Here is a 22,431-nt window from a genome sequence, read left to right on the forward strand (position 1 = left end):
AGTTTTAACACACTACTGACACAAGAAAAACTGGTCGCCCCAACTTCCATTACATAGATGTAATAAAACGTGACCTCAAATCAGTGAACATCAATACTGACAATTGGGAAGACATAGCTTTAGACTGCAACAGATGGAGAGACAGTGAGCAAGAAAGCTATGGACAGTGAAAATACATAGGTCTCAGCTCAGGAAGAAAAACGTACAATCCGAAAATCGGCCAGCTCCTCTACCACCGAAGCAAAAACCACCTTAACCTGTGCTATCTGTGGATGGGAGTGTCTCTCCGAAATAGGGCTCCACAGCCACATGAGGAAGTGTGCTCTGAGATGAAACCTTAGTCTTTCTATTTCTACGACTGAAGAAGGCCAATGATGATGATACAGGTCATTAGTTTTAACACGTCTGATAATAAATGACAGTACAAGTTATTGAATGAAAATTTGTCATTATTTCAGGTGCTTTAGGCCTACATCAATGTGAGGTACCAGTACTTTGATTGTGTCATATAACAATTTAAAGCAACATTTTGAAATGAATAGTGTGTAGAATTGACAGTAAATACATTTAAGTGATGGGCTGTGATCTGCATGAATTGAATTTGTGTTTTTGATCTTTACTTCAAGTAAATGTTAATGAACCATTAATTTTTAATGAATAAATAATTTAAAAATAAATACAAAGAAACCATAAACATCTACTTTATTTTAATATTTTTTTTTCATCAGAACAGAATTTCCAACTTTGCATTCTTAAAATAAAATATAATTTATTTAGAGTAGAGTCAGAACACAAAATCATAGTTTTGAAATTAAGTAAATTAAGCTAAGCTGTGATCTCTTATAAACATTTGTATATAGACTACACACAATTTAATTATTATTTTTCATCAAATTGCAGGAACTAGTACATGTACTTATGCATATTTGACAATAAAAAACCTTAGTCAATGAAATAGTAATACTAGTAAATGAGATAAAAGTAAACTAAATATCATCAATGCTATTGAAGCCACACTTGTTTCTTTTTATCTTGTTTGGTGGACTGCAATTAAAGTTGCTATTAATTTTACTGATTGTCTTAGCTGAAATGCCAGTGTCGTCTCTTTGAATCCTAAGCTTATTTTCTGTGTTACTGGAAGTCCAGATGTTTGGAGTTTCATTTTAAACACCTATATATTCCGAAATGGCCTTCCGATAGGTAAAACCTATTTGCCTAACATGTCATATGCACATAAAGAGGTACCACAGAAATGCTTTAAAGACAAGCTTAGGCGCCAACTTGCTTTAACTGACATAGAATAAGAGAGCACCTGGTTGCATACAGCTTCAAAGCGAGACAGCTGGAGGTCACTTACAAAGGTGTGGTATACACCAATGAAAATTAATTGCCGAGGGTAGACGGCAAAAAGAAAAAAAAAACTGATTCTACCACAGGTGGACAATGGTTATGCCTGTGCTCAGTGTGGCATAATATTTAGGTCACAGCTGGGGCTGAGTAGCCACTGGAAACATAGCATTCCTCATAAGTCTTCGGAATCAAAGACAAGCCTATCATTTTTGTAGAATAGTTTGTAGCTTCTGTAAATGCATGAAATGCCGTCACAAATGACACAAGTCCTCTGTGAGTTTGATCATAGTTTGATGGATTATAAACATCTTACTTCTTTGCCTTATATTAAATGGTCCTTCTGTCTGTTCCACTATTATAGGTTTATCTAAATATCATTGATATATCGTAACATGTCATCAAAATAAAAACTAGAATCTCTGCAACTGGTTTACAAGTCAGAAGTCATCAATAACACTTGCCATTTTAAAAAAACAAAACAATTTAGATTACTGATTAGTCAAATTAGTGACTGATTATTCGATTCATTTTAGGCCTATAATTTTTTTTTATGTGAATATATAATGATCCTTTACACTTTGTGACTTTACTAGTAGATCTATACTTTGGAGTAGACTTGTTTGTTGAGCTAAAGTCGGAAGTACACATTGAATTTTACTGTGATCTAGTAATCATCTAGTCAAATGTAGTGATCTACTAGTACTAGATCTAACTCCTATCAGTCATATCGTGATCAGTAGGTGGCTGAAGTTTTAAAAATCTATTCCATGACAAAAACCCTGGCTAGATTTAGATCTTGTGGTCTAGACATCTAGATCTAACTAGAATTAAACTAGAAAACTGAATTAGAGAAGTAGCTTTCTGGATCTAGAACTAGAATCTATATAATTACTAATATTAGATCTAGTTGCGTCAAACGCTTAATTTTTGGTTGTTGTTTTTAATAAATGCACATAAAATACATTGTATTTTGGCAATAAAAATACCCAGTTGGTAGTCAAGTAATTCTAATAATCAATTAATGAATGACTCTATCAGTATTTGTTTTAGATCTATCAGATTCATATGACTTATTATTTATACTTATTTTATATCATTCGTCCAAGAAAATCTAGCTCTAGATCTATTTCATTTTAGATTAGGCTATAGTTGTTTTGTTGTTGTTTTTTTTGTCATTTTATTTAGGCTACAATATTATCAAGATTAACTTTTTCTTTGTTTCCCACGAGACGTGTATGCCTATAGCCTAGTCCTTTCGATAATAAAAAAAAACGATTAGAAATGCGTAGCTTGGAGTGTCAAAACTGTATTATGCCTCCTATTTTTATTTCGTGCAATTTAGTATATCGTAACAAATACGCATTTGGCGGAACGGTAGACAGGTCTTCATCCAGATTTAGTGTAAATAAACCAAACACAGAAACACTGAAAGATTGTATTTTCGGAATTTAGATTCTATTTTTTGGAAAATAAGTGGCATTTTATAGGGTGATCGAAAAAAAAAACTTTTGTGACGATCTCTTATTCAGGGAAATTGTATCTATTTTATCAGATAGTCAGAAAATGGATAAAGTTTTTACAGATCTAATAAAATATAGTGTGGGGAAGTTTTACTCTCAATGAAGGTCAATCCAAGTGGCTCTCGGAGTAAATTTCTTCTTTGGCATCCTCATCGATTTTTCAAAATGGTATGGTGCGCGAAAAAGATGCGCGACGGCACTTCGACTCTCTTTGTCTTTGTAAAAAACTCGAAGCTGGTGTTCCATTAGTATAGTTCCATGGCCCAACATATACCTACAAGGAACGAGAATACCGACGTAACCAGCAAAAAGTTCGTTTCCAATGTCAAATTTGTGATACAAGAAACCACACTACAGACACTTGCTTCTACAACCGACGCAATAGAGATTGGAACAACAGACCAGACTGTGTTGTTTACACAGGAGAAGTAACTACACATCTGCTAGCACGTATCAACATACACACATCGTTCATCAGTGGTTGGGATGAGGCTTTAGTACTAAATAATAAGCCTGACAACATTGGCCTTATCATTGGTTGTATCAAAGGCTCTAAACCTTGCACATTAGAAGAATTGAGTGGAAAGAAAAATACACACAGAAATGTTCCATGGTTACTACAAGAGTTCAGAAGAAAGCAGAAGAAAAGCTAAATACAAACGATAAGATACAAGTTCCTTATAACAATGAAAATGAAAATACGGAAATAGACAATAGCGATATGAGAAGCCATAATCAAGTAAACAACCCGAATGAAATCTCCACAGAAAGTCAAAGATTAAAACAGAAAAATTTGTCAGTGAACAGAAAAATGATCCAGATCTAATAAAACTCATAGAAAAAGAAGCTCTACCAAGACGAGGGTTAATCAAGATAGGCGAAGATGGGGTCTATGTGAGAGAAAGCAATTGAGACAGAACAATTGCAAATTCCAAAGAAATATAGAGCAACAATTTTAAAGCGTGCACATGACACCCCTTTGACGGACATATGGGAGTAAACAGAACAATAAATAGAATTAAATAAATATTTTGGCCTAGAATTACCCAAGAAGTCAAGGCCTATATAAAATATTGCCATATTTGCCAAATACATGGAGCAAAGGGAACATATATGCAAGCTCCAATACAAACAACAGACTTAAGTGAAATGCCATTTGATGCAGACACTTCTAACCCATACAACATCTTAAACACCATCCCAAACCAAACTCACCAACCACTAGCCAAAATCACTCCTGTTAAATCTGCTCAAACTAATACAACACCCTCATTAAACAAACCAACATAAATAATTAAGTAATTAAATTTTTAGAAAAGATAGGGCTGATAATCAAGGAGTTATTTTAGCTATAACACAAATCCTATAGCACAAGAAATAACGTTACCTAACTCAAAAAATATACAATCAACATTTTGTAAAATTAATACCACCTCAACATCCCTAATAATAGGCAGCATTTACAGACCACCAAATTCTAGTTTAGAATACATGCAAGAACTATGTAATGAGTTTACTACACTTAAATAGATAAATAAAAATACGTTTTTTTTTTTTGGATAATGGGTGATTTCAACCTACCTGATATAAATTGGAAAACACTAACCATAGATAAACAACAAACCTAAGGACATAAATGAACTTTTCAGATAAACTTTACACAACCTAAGTTTACATTAAATCATTGAAAGACTAACTAGATTAAACAACACATTAGTTCTCTTCTTAAGCAACAGACCTGGATTAGTAGTAGATTGTGATATTATCCCTGGTCTATTAGACCATAAGATCATTAAAATACGGTCAGATAAAAGCACTAGCCAATATGAAACCCAACAGAAAAATCTTACTCTGGAACAAATGTAACCTAACACATCTACACCAAACTACATTAAACTTTCAATAAACATTCTTATTAGAAAACGACATTAACCAACTAGTCGATGACCTCTGGAATTTCATTAAAAAAACAATCTTAAAAACATTATAGAAAATCATGTACCAACTAAATACACATAAAAAAATGCTGGCTTAATAAAAGATTAAAAAAGCTTTGTTAAACACGTAGGTAAAACTATAAAGAAAATTTAAAGAAGCTAAGGCAGAAAGAGTTTTTACAAAGAAAATAAAAATTAAACACCTAACCCAAAAAGAAAGCAAACAGCTGCAGAGTGAATACATAAACAATGTAATATCTAAAGATAACAACAAAAACCTATGTTCATACATTAAGTCTAAAAAAAAATGGAAACAACAGGCATAGCGCCATTAAAAGGAGAAGACAACTTAACACATAATGATAATAAGACTAAAGCTAACATCCTAATTAAATACTTTCTATAAGCATTCTCAGCCCCAAGAGACAAAGAAATATTACTTAAAACTATCTTAAAAGCATTATAAAAAATCATATACCAACTAAATACATAACAAACAAATAAATAATTGCTTGATTAATAATAGATTAAAGAAGCTTTGTAAACAGAAGAAAGCCTATATAGAAAATTTAAAGAAACTAATACAGAAAGATTTTTATAAAAAAGTACATAAAAATTAAACACCAAACCAAAAAAAAAAAGCAGACAGCTGCATAGTGAATACATAAACAATGTAATATCTAAAGATAACAACAAAAACCTATGGCCATACATTAAGTCTAAAAAAGGGAAACAACAGGCAAAGCGCCATTAAAAGCAGAAGACAACTTAACACATAATGATAATGAAACTAAAGCTAACATCCTATATATATACTTTGCATAAGCAATCTCAGCCCCAGGTGACAAAAAATATTACATAATCGGAACCAAGTAGACAACATAGGAGATATAGAAGTACAAGAAAAGTGAGTCCAAAAAATATTAGCCAGCATCAAACCAAACAAAGCATCTGGACCTGATGGTATTCCAGCTAGATTACTTAAAGAACTAAGCAATGAGCTAGCACCAGTGTTCAACGTACTATTTCAGGCATGTCTAAACCAGGGCAGAGAACCAAGGGAGTTGACAGAAGATAATGACACCCCTAAATTAAAAAAAGGAGAAAAATCTGACCCAGGAAACTACTGAACAGTATCACTTACCAGCATCAGATGTAAAATCCTAAAACACATAATATGTAGCAACATCATATACCACTTAGACAAACATAATGTCCTTACCCCATATCAACATAGCATTAGGAAATATAGATAATGTGAAACACAACTAATAAGAAAAATAGATGATTATTCCAAAAAATTAAATAACAATGAACAAATAGATGCTATCTTACTAGATTTTTCCAAGGCTTTTGACAAAGTTCACCACCATAGTTCTCTTAAAAAATTAAAATATTTTGGAATTAATGGTCCGTTGCATCACTGGATTAAAGATTTTGTTAGGGAGAGTACAAACTGTAATAATAAATGGCTCTAAATCAACACCAATAACAGTAAACTCAGGTGTACCTCAAGGAACAGTCTTAGGCTCATTACTATTTTTAATTTACATAAAAGATTTACCAATTTGTATTATTTTAGGAACAAAAGTCAGATTATTCGCAGACAATTGCATAAGAAATAGAACAATAAAAACAACACAAGCTACAGAAATTTTACAAAGAGAATTAGATGAATTACAGAAATGGGAATCAAATTGGAGCATGTCTTTCCACCCAGAAAAATGTCAGTTATTAAGAGTAACAAAAAACTAAAACAAATTAATTCCTTTTATCTTATTCATGGTAAACCAGTAACACAGACTAAAATACTCAAAATACCTAGGTGTTATAATAAATGAAAAACTCTCATGGAATCTCCACTTTGATGAAACTATAAAAAAATCCAACAAAGCATTAGGGTTTATTAAAAGAAATTTCTATAAATCAAATAAGAACATAAAACTAAAATGTTATTTAACCTTGGTGAGGTAAATAATAGAATATGCATTCTCTGTTTTGGACCCTTCAACTCAAGAAAACATTCAAGAAACTGGAACAGACTAAAATTGAGCAGTGAGATTAATAAAAAAAAATGTTTATATTCTAGGTCTAGACCAATTCTAAATTCTTCATCTAGACCTAGTTTCATGTGCATAGCCATACATAGAGAATTAGATGAATTACAGAAATGGGAATCAAATTGGAGCATGTCTTTCCACCCAGAAAAATGTCAGTTGTTAAGAGTAACAAAAAAACTAAAACAAATTAATTCCACTTATCTTATTCATGGCAAAGCAGTAACACAGACTAAAAACGCAAAATACCTAGGTGTTATAATAAATGAAAAACTGTCATGGAATCCAAATATTGATGAAACTACAAAAAAAAAAATCAAACAAAGCATAAGAATTTATTAAAAGAAATTTCTATTAATTAAATAAGAACATAAAACTAAAATGTTATTTAACCTTGGTTAGGCCAATAATAGAAAATGCATCCTCCGTTTGGTACCCCTCAACTCAAGAAAACATTAAGAAACTGGAACAGACACAAAATAGAGCAGTGAGATTCATAACAAACGAATATTCACATTAGACTAGAGTTACACTCTTAGTAAAATCACTAAATTTAGAAAGCCTACAGGATAGGAGACTCAAAAGTAAAGTAGCAATAATACATAAAACACTGAACCATAATCTTCAAATACAAAAACAGAATTTAATAAAATACTCTGAAAGACACAAAGATAAAGGCACATTCCTCGTCCCATATGCTAGGACAAATTTGTACAAATACTCCTTCTTCCCTAGTGCCATTAGAGCATTGAATGGGTTGCATGAGCTAGACAGGAAAACCACTGACTTGGCAGAATTTAAGTCATTGGTTATATGCATGACTGAATGCATGACGCGTTGGGCACCAGGCAAGACTTGTCGACCGTCTTTCTTCATTCCTCTTTATTTTTTTGCCTTGTTTAGAATCTCTCTCAATCTCAGACCCGTTCAATCTTTTATGTTGTCCTCCCGTAGCTTTTCTGTCTGCCTATTCTTCTTTTTCCTGGTACTGTTCCCTGAAGGAAGGTCTTTGCGAGCCCCGTAGATCTTGTAATGGGCCATAGGTTTTAAGCTTTCGTCTTTTTACAATAGTTAGCAGGTCATCATGGGCTCCGATCGCTACAGTAACCCTATCTCTGATCTCATGGTTTGTGATGCGGTCTTTGAATGTGATGCCTAGGATCCTTCTGTAGCATCTCAGTTCCATTGCTAGGATTCTCCTCTTTAGCTCTGCATTCAACGTCCACGACTCGCAAGCATATAAAAATGTGGCCTTGACCAGGGAGTGCATCAGTCTGATTTTGGTGCCGAGGGCTAAGCCCTTGTCTTTCCATATTATTTTAAGTTTTGAAAGGGCTGCTGTGGACTGTGCTATTCGGGTCAATAGTTTGAGTTTTGTTCCCTCATCTGAGACAATAGCTCCGTATTGTATTACATATATTTCATAAGAAAAGATAAGATAAATGGTAATTATTTATTACAAGTAAAAGAAACTTTTGTAAGTTGTGTGAGAGTGCTGATCGTCACGGTGTTGTGAGTTCAATAATAATTATTAGACCAAAAAAAAATTCTGGAGGAAGAAATTAGTCATTTACACAATTAAATACATATATTCGGTGCATATTATTTAATATAACATCTTACGTTACACATATCGTATTGATGACATTGTTTTGGTAAATATGTTAGTAAATAAGCATCTATGTATATGCAGTGTTATTTACATATCTTGAAAAATTTTTTATTACCTTGTATTATTTTGCTTGCAGCCTATGCCAAACCTTCGGCAAGAAAGTTGAATTTGGCTCGTCTAACCAGAAAGTACTTCTTTAAATTATTATATTATTCTTTTTGTCCAGAAAACATGCACATTGATTTGTCTACAAAATACTTAGTGTAACTAAACAATCTAATTTTGGTGCATATTGCATAATATGTGTCATGCAAAGGCGGCCTTAGCAGTTTGAGAGGCCCTGGGCGAGTATCATGCTAGGGTCACGAAAAAATTTAGATATGTGACAAAGGTTGTTTTTTTTTTTGTCGCGGAGTTTCCCAACCAAAAAGCCATAAGGGGAACTCGTGTGTGTGTGTGTGTCAGGTCATCAAGAAAAAGTTTTCATTTTTAAAAAGTTCTCAAAATGTAGCATATAAATTGTTTTTGCAAATAAAATATTAATCCAACAAAGCATTAGGGTTTATTAAAAGAAATTTCTATAAATCAAATAAGAACATAAAACTAAAATGTTATTTAACCTTGGTTAGGCCAATAATAGAATATGCATCGTCTGTTTGGGACCCCTCAACTCAAGAAAATATTAAGAAACTGGAACAGACACAAAAAAGAGCAGTGAGATTCATAACAAACGAATATTCACATTTGACTAGAGTAACACCTTTAGTAAAATCAGTAAATTTAGAAAGCCTTTAGGTTAGCAGACTTAAAAGTAAAGTAGCAATTATACATATTCCACTATGTATCGCGGTTGGAACATCTTGTGCCAGGATTTAGGCCTTGGGGAGGCTTGTTGCTAGGCTTAATTCATGACAAGCAGCTGCCAAATCATTCAATAGCTTTTGTAGTCCTTCATGTAAATGAGCTTTGAGTGCCGCATCGTCGGCGAACAGCAGTTCCCTAGTCAAGATACGCCTTCTCATTCTTTTAGCTATACGACGTGCCAGGCTAAAAAGAAAGAAATTAAACACAAACTATAATGTGTAATATCTAAAGAAATTGTATTATAGCTAATACCAATCAAATTTCTTTATTTCTTCCACTTTGACATGACACTTTGACAAATTGTATACATTAGTTCAGAAAAGATAATTATTTCGTTCCTGACAGAGCTTCCTGAAGGACTTATAAGATGGAAACGAGAAGAGTTTGAACCTTGGGCCATTAAATCGACATTACGTAGCGCATACCATCCGACCAGGCAGCTACCCATAGTTTAATACCTATACACATTTAATTGTGTAATTCCTAAACACATTTCATTGGCTTAAGTCTATACACATTACAGTGTCTTAAGTCTATATACATTTCATATAACCGACGATGTACAAGAAGCTATTCCTCACTCTCACCCATCTATTGTGAGTTCTAGGCACTGGCGGATCAAGAACTTTTCAGGGGGGGGCGATTTTTTTCCAAACCCTAACCCTAACGCCCAGTAAACCCTAACCCTATGCATAAATATATATATATATTCGATATATTAGAATAAAATAATCTTCGGTGAAAAAAAACAGAAAAAAAAACAGTCATGTTGAGGCCTTTCTCTTGCAAGCTTGGGGGTTTGGGAGAGCGCTGTAAGCTTCTTCAGTGGGGTTCGGGGCTAAGCCCCGACACCCAAAAGTTTTTTCTTGCATTTTTCACTGCAGAAACGCATTCTGCTGACATCTACAGCTCATTATTTATTAGTGGGATTTGGGTCGAAGCCCCGACGCCAAAAGCGTTTTCCTGCATTTTTCACTGCAGAAACGCATTCTCCTAACATCTACAGCTCATTGTTTATCAGTGGGTTTCGGGGCGAAGGCTTGCTTCATAATGTGTCCCCCGACACATACTTGTACTCATATTTTGGTCCCGTTAAATCTAAAATCACTTTCCTCCAACAACAAAAAGTTAGTCCTTCAGTGCACTTTATGACTTTTCTTCGGCTTCTTAATTCAGTGTATATCATATTTCGACCGTGACCCGCCCCCCCCCCCCGGGTTTTCCTATGGTTACTTAATTGTTTTTATTTTTTGAAATCTTTAATCCTAAAGCAAGCGATTTACGGTAGAGGACACCGCATACATTTATATATGCATTTTCCGAAGGCCCCAATTGAATGCTACATTCACTTTCACCTTTCTACATTTATTTTGGTATTTTGTTCTCTAAATTAAAAGAAATATCAATTTCATCAATTTGAACCATCTCTCTCTCTCTATCTCTCTCTCTCTCGATAAAAAAAAAACAAGGTTACAAAGACAGTTTGTGTGGAAACAGAAACTTAAAATCTGCCCCCGAAGTGGTCCACCCAGGCAGGCTTCAATATTTTCAGAAAGAACATCCAAATGAAATTATATCAAAAACAAATGAGAGATAAGAATGGAGAAAGAAGGTTGACAGACCTTGTGTAGTGCCCCAATGGTGCTGCAGATCAAGGGATAGGTGCAAGTGAATGCAAAGTTAGATGTGAACCTGGCCGAATTAGTTCCCCCTTCAGAGCTTGTGGTCTATAGGGCAGATGATGTAAAGTTCATCTGTTTTTGTGGCCTACGGTTAACGAGGATGTCATGTAGCCAGCACAACGACCAACCGCCTTTACTTTTCCCCAACTAATGTCAGGTACCCATTAGGGCTGGGTAGACTCAGGGGCGCCCAAGGATTCCGAAGTTAAATCCCAGTCTTCACCAGGATTCGAACCCGGGCCCCTCGGTTCGGAAGCTAAGCGCTTTACCGAGCCTCTCCTGGTCTTCACTGAATGTAATTGTTTTGAAAATGCTGAATCTTTTATTCGAATTGTAGGTGCCTGTACATAAGTAAACTGTTTATGGAAATGTAGTTTATAAGATTACTATTCGTTTTAAATTAGGTCTAACTTATAATGCATACTAATTAGCTTTTTCGCTTTAAAAAACTGCTTGCATAACTGATTATAAAAATTAGATTTTTCGCTTTCAGGAAAAAAAAAGTAACCGTTGCATCAGAACTTTGAATGGTCTAAAATATTGTGATGTCGGATTTTCAATATCTTTTCTAGTTTACGAGATCTAAACGGGACGGCGGAGCGTCTTTTCCCCTTTCGGGGGCCGCTAATACGGTTAACGAGGGTGTCATGTAGCCAGCACAACGACCAACCGCCTTTACTTTTCCCCAACTAATGTCAACTACCCATTACATCTGGGTAGACTCAGAGTCGCTCAAGGATTCCGAAGTTGAAAATCTCAGTCTTCACCAGGATTCGAATCCGGGACCCTCGGTTCGGAAGCTAAGCGCTTTACCGAGCCTCTCCTGGTCTTCACTTAAATGTATTGTTTTGAAAATGCAACATCTTTAACTTGAATTTTTAAATTATAGTGTTAACTAAAATGGTTCGAGAAAATGGAGTTTATAAGATTACTATTCGTTCTAAATTAGGTTTAATTTTTAATGCATACTAATTAGCTTTTTCTCTTTAAACAACTGCTTGCATAACTGCTTTTAAAAATTAGATTTTTCGCTTTCAGGAAAAAAAAAGTAGCCATTGCATCAGAACTTTGAATGGTCTAAAATATTGTGATGTCAAATTTTCAATATCTTTTCTAGTTTACGAGATCTAAACGGGACGGACGGACAGACGGACAGACATTTCGCACAAAACTAATAGCGTCTTTTCCCCTTTCGGGGGCCGCTAACAAATGAATGCAGTAACGTTTTTTTTTTTTATATATTTCTAGTTTTAACGAAATCAGCACATTGGAGTACAAAACATGCATTTGACTTTAGAATGAAATAAATTATCTCTTCAAAGCTTCAGTTACACCATAGAACCAGCTCATCACTTCAACAGTGGTAGCGATTGGCTTCCGAACCGAGGTCCCGGGATCGAATCCTGGTGAAGACCTGGATTTATTTATGCGATCTTTGGGCGCCTCGTAGTCCACCAGCTCTAATGGGTACCTTATATTAGTTGGGGTAAAGTATAGGCGGTTGGTCGTTGTGATGGTCACATGACATCCTCGTTAACAAGTTGTCATAAACAGATCATCCTCCCTTTAGAACGCAAGGTCTGAAAGGGGAACTTTTGCAAATGAGATGAAGTTATTTATTTTAACCTCTTCAGTGCAGTATTCGAAGGAGCCATAGTCCAAATCATCACGCCTGCAGCGGTGTATTGGTTAAGAATATGGCTGGAGAATACCACATCTTGACATCTTACATGTGTATTTGGTACAGGTAATTCTTTTTTATATTTAATTAAAAAATGCGTCCTTTTTAATTTTTTTTCTTTTGCTTGTGAATAGATTGTGCACATAGACATAAATAAATATAGACTGGAAAAAGGAAATAACTTCATGTAACTTGAGTTTGAGATGAGTTTTGAGTTTAGGCACATCGGCACAATTTAGGCCATGTCGTGCCCGTAATCCTTTAAGGATCACTCTCCCTTTATATAACAAGGACTAAATTTTATACAGTTAAATCATTAAAAACAAGGTCTATTCACAGTTAAAATAGTCATGTAACTTGAAAACATATATATCTATTGTTGTCGGATTTTCGTATTCTGAAAAGTTGCATGATCTTCAGTCTTAGAGATTAAACAAAACTACTCTGCTCATGGAACTATACTAATGGAACAACAGCTCCTAGTTTTTACTAGGGGAGTGCCGTCGCGCATCTTTTTTCGCGCAAGGTGCAATATGGAGAAATTCAGGAGGATGCAAAAGAAGAAATTTACTCCTCCAGTCACTTGGACTGACCTTCAATGAGAGTAAAACTTTCCTACGCTTTATTTTATTAGATCTCTAAAAACTTCATCCATTTTCTCACAATGTTTTGTGATTTATAAAATTTTCCTGAATAAGGGATCGTCACAAAAGTTATTTTTTTAAGGCCACCCCATTAAAATAGCTGTTTTCAGTACTTTCACATTTGGGTATTTTACACAAAATCTGGATTTTTTTTATGTACATGAAATCATTATCATCTGTCCCGCGTAACCAAATCCTCCACTTTTCCCGGTCACCAATGTTCTTAACAAGATACCAAGAGAGAGAGGCTGGTCCATTATTTGCGTAGTCAAGCCAGCTTTTCTTCTGACAAACCTTTTTTCGTTTATTCTCTTGAAGGATATTTTTTTTAAAGTTAGTCTTACAAAATACAATTCCAAACCAACTCATGCAGTTATTGTCTTTTCACAGTATTGAGGAGTCATCCTTTTTGCCAGCCAGAGTGTTAATTGGCAAAAGTAAAAAAATTCATTATTTTAATTATTTTTAGTAAATATTCACAACTATATCTTTTATATAATAATATATTTTTAAATAATAATATCTTTTATATAGACATGCTTTAATAGATCTAATAAATGATTAACGCGGACCTACCAATATGGGTATATTAATACTTAAATCTGGGTATTTTAAATTTCGAATGCGCATTTTTTAAAAACCGAACTTATCTATAGATCTCTTATTAGTCTTATATTTAGAATAATATAGATCTAGATCTACAACACCCAGTCTTAGACTATGGTTCCAGATCTATTTAAAGATATTTAAAAAAAAATAACTCAATAGATCTAATAAAGTCATGATTTTTACTCTATTTTCTCTAGATCTAAACCATACATGAGATCAATATGAATGTTTATAGATCTAGTCTACGTCTAGATCTATCGATCATCTATACAGTCTATAGGAGTATAGGCTATAGCTGTATTGCCTGGCCTGTAGATCTAGCTAGTACCTGTACTAATTACTAATATTAGTAGATGTAGATTGTAGATCTATAGTATAATAATAATACTTTTTTATAGTAGAAAGTAGATTTATAATGTATCAATTCTATCTAATCTAATCTAGATCTAAATCTAGACTTCACTTTCACATCACACTATTATTGATACAGACAGTGAATGAAACGAATGCAGTGAATACTCAGTGATTATAGTTTATACTGATTATACTTATAGATCTACCAGTTGATAATCATCATCATCATAGATAATAATCTAGACTAGTATTCTAGATCTATAAATAATCATAGTCACCGTGATAGTGCCCTTTTTAGTCAATGTAGTCAAGTCAAGATAGTGGAACGTAAACTCGAAGGTTTAATACAATACAGTATAAGCTATGAGTTAGTATAAGATCTAATTATTTTGTTACTTTGTATGTCAATGTCTCAATTAAAATAATTAATATCATCAGCCATATCTTTTTAAATATTAAAATATTAGGCCTATAGTAGACATAGATTTCTATATTATAAATAGATAGATTAGATCTATAAAATATAATTTTACAAACTTTAGAAATGATTGATTTTATTTTTAATTGATCAGCCTTCTAGACTAGATCTAGCATCTCTAGCTAGACTCTAACTTGTAGTTTGTAGATGTTGGAATTGGATTGAAATTCACCTTCCTAAATTGTCTCTAAAGTCTGTATCTGATTTGAGAGGCCCAACGAGGCAAGTGTCTATTAGTACTCTGTCTCTTGATCTATCTAGTAGGCCTACTTAGCTAGTGCATTAGCCTTAGCCATAGTGTAGTCAAATCTTGACAACTAGTCTTCTAGATCTAAGCTTCTAGAATAATTAGATCTAGATCCAGTTTAGATTTAGAATATAAAAGTATTTTACTAGCTAAAGTACTAAATCTACAGATCTAAATTCTAGATAGATATACAATATATAGATCCAGTTTAGATTTGGAATATAAAAATATATACTAGCTAAAATTCTAAATCTACTGATCTATACTTAATATTTTAGATATTATATGACATCTACAACAAAATATTATTAAGATATAATTATAGATTCTAGACTAGTTATATATGTACATAAAATATATAAATAAAAGATAAAATTTATGCAGGCCTAGATCCCATAAATTTATAATTGATCCAGATCTATCAGTAAAAGTTACCTTCGACGGGAAGTTTTACCCAATCTAATCTATACAAGACAATTTATAATCCATGCCTCGCCTACACCCCATACATTAAATAATAGTTTCCATGCCATGCCCAGACCCATGAGTTCATGAAATAATAAATGATGTGGTGTCAATTATGGATCTATCCCCTGAAATTTAGGACTTTAATATAAAACTCACATATCTAGTTCATTATTTGCTATGACATTCTGATCAACTTTGACTTGTGTGATACATATATGTTTCTTATCAGATTTAATGAATGAAGTTTTGGTGCATTTTAAGGCTACAAAAGTATCATCAGGTGTATTCTAACCATTGGTATTTTTCCTCGCAACATTTCTTTTCTAGTCTGTAATAAATTATAAATTTAAAAAAATGTTTGTAATGTTTCAGTTATTAACAAGTAGAACCATGCCAACCAGTTCTGATGATGTACCAGAATGGCTCAAGGATCATACTTATACTATTTCTACTCTCTGGGCAGACATTAATAATATTGGCATCCATTCAATATTTATTGTAAGTACTACTATACAATTTTTATTTTAGTTATCTAAAAGATATTTTATGAAGTGTGATTTTCATGGTCAAGCAACATGCAAATATCTGGGATGGAATTTAACATTTTTCTCTAGTTTTTTTTTTATAACACTCTTAAGCAAATTCATCTTTCAAGAATGCCTAATATAACTTGGCTGTTGTGCAGGCCATTCCTTTACAATAAACTGTTAGATGAAATTAGGCAAAGTTATGTCTGATAATTTGTATGTTTGATACTACAATGTATTCAATTTAATATTATTTTTTAATTTTAATGTTTTCAAAAGAAATTAGCCAATATGCCTAATTGTATAATTACAGTTATGTTTGGAAATGGAAGAAAAAGGCATGCATTCCTGACAAGTCAATGATTGGTTGCACCTCTAAAGGTAAGGCATTGCAATTTTTCCCTATGCACTTTTCTCATAAGATGAAGTACTTGTATTTTTGAAAAACTAGTTTTCCATGAAAATGTAAATCATAATATATGTTACAGTTGCTATTAGATGAGTGCAATGTCCATCAAATTAACTGAATATCTGCCTTCACCTTTAGTAATAATTCATAACTATTAAGGTCAGGGCCATGTCTACACTTTAACGCAGTAGCTCCTTTTAGGTACAGACTATTTTTAGAATGGCAAAATTATATAATTATACTTAATAACATATGTATACGTTTAGCATGGTCAACACATATGTCACACATATTTTTATTTTTTTTAAATCCTTTTATTTATTTTTATAACTAGATAACTTTCTGTTATGAGAAAAGATGAGATTCTTGGACTCCTGCATAGCACCACCAGAAAGGATAATCCCATCATGTTGCAAAATAAAAGTCTTGGACCAATTTTAATTTAAGATATATATATTATACTGTAAGCTCTATACATATTTATGTGTATCCTGTCATTCAGCCAACAGGTTTGGATTTAGTATTTCTTTAAATCTGTTTGATATTGTACTTGAAAACTATTAATCTGAGCCCCATTAAAACAATAGGGAGTGCAGTGAATGAGTGGTAAAGCACTTGGCTTCTGAACTGAGGGTTCCTGGGTTCGATTAAGACTGGGATTTTCAATTTCAGAATTCAAAAGGCTAGGGATACATGGCAATAGTAAGGAATAAGTAAAGGCAGTTTGGGGATCCATGGCTGAATGGTTAAGTCATGGGTTTGAATCTCTGTTAAGACTCAGATTAAAAATTTTTTTAGATTTTTGGGTGCCCCTGAGTCCACCTAACTCTAATGGGTAGCTGACTTTCATTTTGGAAAGTAAAGATGGTTGGTTGTTGTGCTGGCCACATGATGCACTGGCCAAAGAATCAAATGACCCTATAGATTGTGACGTCTGAAATGGGATTTTTTTTTCAAAAGGTGGTTGGTTGTTGTGCTGGGTACATGACACCCTCGCTAACCATGGGGCACAGAAACTGATAAACTTTATATCATCTGCCCCATAGATTGCAAGATATGTAAGGGAAATTTTACTTTTTTAAAATTAAAATAAGAATCTATCAAAAGTAAACATAAAATATGGTGCATTCTCCTTAAAACTAAAACCTGGTGCGAAGGTTTAAAATGTTGGCAAAAAAAAGCAACATCATATATTCTTAATTCCCTTTGCAAAACTTACTGAGAAGAATATGCATGTTGTTCCCTCATAAGTTTCTTGACAGAGGAAATCTTGTTTATATTAGATTTGAATTAAGAAAAAAATTATAATCATTATTTCAAATGGTTGTATCTAAACCTTTTATGAATTATTTTTCAGTCATAAGTATATTGAGATTAATGGATAATCATGAAATTGTTAAATAATTGCTGCTATCATTCCATTGACTAAAGAACCATAATTTTTTTTTTTTTTAATTAATTTCAAAATGATATTTTTCAAGCATAGAGTTCACATAGATCTTGAGTGAATTTTTTTTTTATTTGACTAATGCTTCAATTTTATTGTATCATATTAGTTGTTAATTTTTATTACCCAGAATAATGCCTGTACTTCAGAATATTTAAAAAATGAGTACACTATTTTCATGTAATAATGTAACTTGGTATTCACACAATGCTCAAAATACACCATAATCTTTAGGCCATACAGATTTGTATAAATTAACTTGTTTAAATACATTGTAAATGTATATTGTTTGGATAAGAATAAAGTTTTTCTGTAGACAATTATTGTTCAAGATTTGTTGATGCTCCTGCTAAATCAATTATATATACAGGTCATTAGTTTTAACACGTCTGATAATAAATGACAGTACAAGTTAGTGAATGAAAATTTGTCATTATTTCAGCTGCTTTAGTCCTACATCAATGTGAGGTACCAGTACTTTGATTGTGTCATATAACAATTTAAAGCAACATTTTGAAATGAATAGTCTGTAGAATTGACAGTAAATACATTTAAGTGATGGGCTGTGATCTGCGTGAATTGAGAGCTGATAATGTATTGAATTTGTGTTTTTGATCTTTACTTCAAGTAAATGTTAATGAGCAATTCATTTTTAATGAATAAATAATTTAAAAATAAATACAAAAGAACCATAAACATCTACTTTAGTTTAATAATTTTTTTTCATCAGAACAGAATTTCCAACTTTGCATTCTTAAAATAAAATATAATTTATTTAAAGTAGAGTCAGAACACAAAATCATAGTTTAAAAATATTAAGTAAATTAAGCTAAGCTGTGATCTCTTATAAACATTTGTATATAGACTATACACAATTTAATTATTATTTTTCATCAAATTGCAGGAACTAGTAAAACCATAGTCAATGAAATAGTAATACTAGTAAATGAGATAAAAGTAAACTAAATATCATCAATGCTATTGAAGCCACACTTGTTTTTTTTTTTTTTATCTTGTTTGGTGGACTGCAATTAAAGTTGCTATTAATTTTACTGATCGTCTTAGCTGAAGTGCCAGTGTCGTCTCTTTGAAACCTAAGCTCATTTTCTTGGTAACTGGAAGTCCAGATATTTGGAGTTTCATTTTAAGCACCTATACTTTCCGAAATGGCATTCCGATAGGCTAAACCTATTTGCCTAACATGTCATATGCACATAAAGAGGTACCAGAGAAATGCTTAGGCGCCAACTTACTTTAACTGAAATAGAATAAGAGAGCACCTGGTTGCATACAGCTTCAGAACGAGACAGCTGGAGGTCACTTACAAAGGTGTGGTATACACCAATGAAAATTAATTGCCGAGGGTAGATGGCAAAAAAAAAAAAAAAAAAAACTGATTCTACCACAGGTGGACAATGGTTATGCCTGTGCTCAGTGTGGCATAATATGTAGGTCACAGCTGGGGCTGAGTAGCCTCTGGAAACATAGCATTCCTCATAAGTCTTAGGAATCAAAGACAAGCCTATCATTTTTGTAGCATAGTTTGTAGCTTCTGTAAATGCATGAAATGCCGACACAAGTCCTCTGTGAGTTTGATGGATTATAAACACCTTACTTCTTTGCCTTATATTAAATGGTCCTTCTCTCTGTTTCTGTAGGTACTTGCGTTTATCTAAATATCATTGATATATCGTAACATGTCATCAAAATAAAAGCTAGAATCTCTGCAACTCGTGTACAAGTCAGAAGTCATCAATAACACTTGCCATTTAAAAAATAACAATTTAGATTAGTCAAATTAGTTACTGATTATTCGATTCATTTAGGCCTATAAATTTTTTATTTGAATATATAATGATCCTTTACACTTTGTGACTTTACTAGTATACTTTGGAGTACACATTGAGTTTTACTGTGATCTACTAGATTACTAGATCTAGATGTAGATCTATATATATTATATAGAAGTAGAGAGAGTATCTCATCAATAGTATCTGCCATATCGTGATCAGTAGGCGGCTGCAGGTTTATAGATCTATTCCATAACAAAGACCCTGGCTAGATTTAGATCTACTGGTCTAGACATCTAGATCTAACTAGAATTAAACTAGAAAACTGAATTAGAGAAGTAGCTTTCTGGATCTAGAACCAGAATCTATATTATTAATATTAGATCTAATTGCGTCGAACGCTTAATTTGTGGTTGTTGTTTTTAATAAATGCACATAAAATACATTGTATTTTGGCAATAAAAATACCCAGTTGGTAGTCAAGTAATTCTAATAATTAATTAATGAATGACTATCAGTATTTGTTTTAGATCTATCAGATTCATATGACTATGACTTATTATTTATACTTATTTTGTATCATTCGTCCAAGAAAATCTAGCTCTAGATCTATTTCATTTTAGATTAGGCTATAGTTTGTTTTTTTTTTTTTTGGTCATTTTATTTAGGCTACAATATTACCGAGATGAACTTTTTCTTTGTTTCCCACGAGACGTGTATATCTATAGCCTAGTCCTTTCGATAATAATAATTTTAAAAAACCCATTAGAAATGCGTAGCTTGGAGTGTCAAAACTGTATTAGGCCTCCTATTTTTATTTTTATTTCGTGCAATTTAGTATATCGTAACAAATACGCATTTAGAGGAACGGTAGACAGGTCCTCATCCAGATTTAGTGTAAATAAACCAAACACATAAACACTGAAAGATTGTATTTTCGGAATTTAGATTCTATTTTTTTGAAAAATGTGGCATTTTATAGGGTGGTCGAAAAAAATAACTTTTGTGACGATCTCTTATTCGGGAAAATTTTATCTATTATATCAGATAGTCAGAAAATGGATGAAGTTTTTACACATCTAATCAAATAGAGCGTACGAAAGTTTTACACCCATTGCAAGGGACTGACGGAGTAAATCTCTTCTTTGGCATCATCATGGATTTCTCCACATTGCACCATGCGCAAAAATGATGCGCGACGGCACTTCGACTCTCTTTGGCTTTGTAAAAAACTCGAAGCTGGTGTTCCATTAGTATAGTTCCATGCTCTGCTGTATAATAAAGTACACAAAATTGCAAGTCACAAATTTTCGTTTCATAAAACTCTTTTATCGGCCAGTCTATATTTATGTGTGTCTATGATTGTGCATCATCTCTTATTAGTTCTATAAAATCCCCAGAGTATCACTAGTGTGGTTATTATTTTGGTCAATGAAATTTTAATTTTACTTACATTAATATAAAAAGATAAAATATCGACAGTAATAGGTTAGCACCATAGACTTATATATTATACTAGACTAGAAACCGGAAATAATGTCTTATCCAGGATTGATCGATTTACAGACCTATATATATATATATCTTATACTATAAAATAGAAAGTAAGGCGTATGTATGTATGTATGTCCCCATAGAAATCAAAATAGTTTGACCAATCTTGATAAAACTTGGCAGAAATGTTCCTTGGGTATTAACTTAGACCGTAGTGTATGTATTGTAGCCCTAAAACAAACTTAAGACCCTAAAAAAAAAGACCAACTCTATTATAGCTATAGTATTTTATGGACCTAGGCCATGTTTACAATGTTGACATATGAAAAGATCAAAAGGATTTAGATTTAGATCTAATTTTAAGAACTACACTTCGCACTTATAGTTTTTTACTTTGACACATGAAAATACAAAATATAGTCTTTTGATTTTATTATTTAATAAAATGAAGCTTCAAATTTGTGTCTCAAAAGCATTTTTACATAAATTCGTTATTTATATCTGCAAAATTAGATATTCCGTCGCACATTATTTCATTAGACATTACCTTAATGTTTACACATTAACACATCTCTCTATTTCTATATCTAAAACTCCCAATTCAACTCTAAGATGATAAAACTTCTCTTCGCAAAGATAGTTTTATGCTTTAACACATGAACATACTAATTATAGTCCATTCATTTCATATTTTAATCAAATTAACTTTGAAATTTATTTTTTCTAAAGCATTTTTAATACATTCGTTCGCTGTTCGCTAAAGCTGCAAAGCCGTGTTGACATAGGCCTATATTCATTCATGAAAAAAGGTCACGTATTCGCAGAGCAAAGCCTTTACGCAGCACAGAATGAACTCTATAAAAGCCAATTTTTAACTCTAGATTAAGCTAGATCAGTAATGCCCAGCCGTATTTGGTCTGCGGGCCATTTTTATTTTCGGCATTCGTTTCGCTGGCCATATTCCCGAAAAAAAAATATACAATAAATTATTTTAAATAGTTTTATTTGTGGACCTACTTACATAAATTAATGTGATGCTTGAAGTTGATCCCAAAGCATTTTCTTAATATCTGGCCGCATAGATGAAACACCAAGTAGGAGCACTGAATCTAGATGTTCATCCATGAGGCTATTACGTAACATGGTTTTCGCCCGTTTCATCATTGAGAAACTTTGTTAACACAAATACGTGCTTGTAAATATTGTGATCATCCTTAGCGCTTGTTGTTGAAGATTCAGAAAGTTTCTGCAGGTAACACGG

General features: G+C 32.8%; 1 protein-coding gene and 1 long non-coding RNA gene across 3 annotated transcripts in view; both read left to right on the top strand.

Annotated features, from left to right (window-relative positions):
* The first annotated feature begins 9,892 nt into the window (after nt 1–9,892).
* LOC106068162 (serine protease hepsin-like) overlaps nt 9,893–22,431 on the top strand; it is a 41,773-nt gene continuing 29,234 nt past the window's right edge. Inside the window, exons 1-2 of the mRNA XM_056024568.1 lie at nt 9,893–9,936; nt 12,657–12,769. Coding sequence (XP_055880543.1) covers nt 12,720–12,769 — 50 coding nt within the window. The 5' untranslated portion in view covers nt 9,893–9,936; nt 12,657–12,719. The remainder of the gene's footprint in view (nt 9,937–12,656; nt 12,770–22,431) is intronic.
* On the top strand, nt 14,460–18,483 carry LOC129925242 (uncharacterized). Of its 2 annotated transcripts, none has more exons than XR_008777061.1 (4): nt 14,460–14,677; nt 15,876–16,001; nt 16,344–16,411; nt 16,774–18,483. It is a non-coding gene; the product is annotated as an uncharacterized LOC129925242 (long non-coding RNA). The 2 variants fall into 2 exon arrangements; XR_008777062.1 differs by having other exon boundaries at nt 14,460–14,649.

Source organism: Biomphalaria glabrata, chromosome 3 (assembly GCF_947242115.1).
Source record: "Biomphalaria glabrata chromosome 3, xgBioGlab47.1, whole genome shotgun sequence".
Lineage (NCBI taxonomy): Eukaryota > Metazoa > Mollusca > Gastropoda > Planorbidae > Biomphalaria > Biomphalaria glabrata.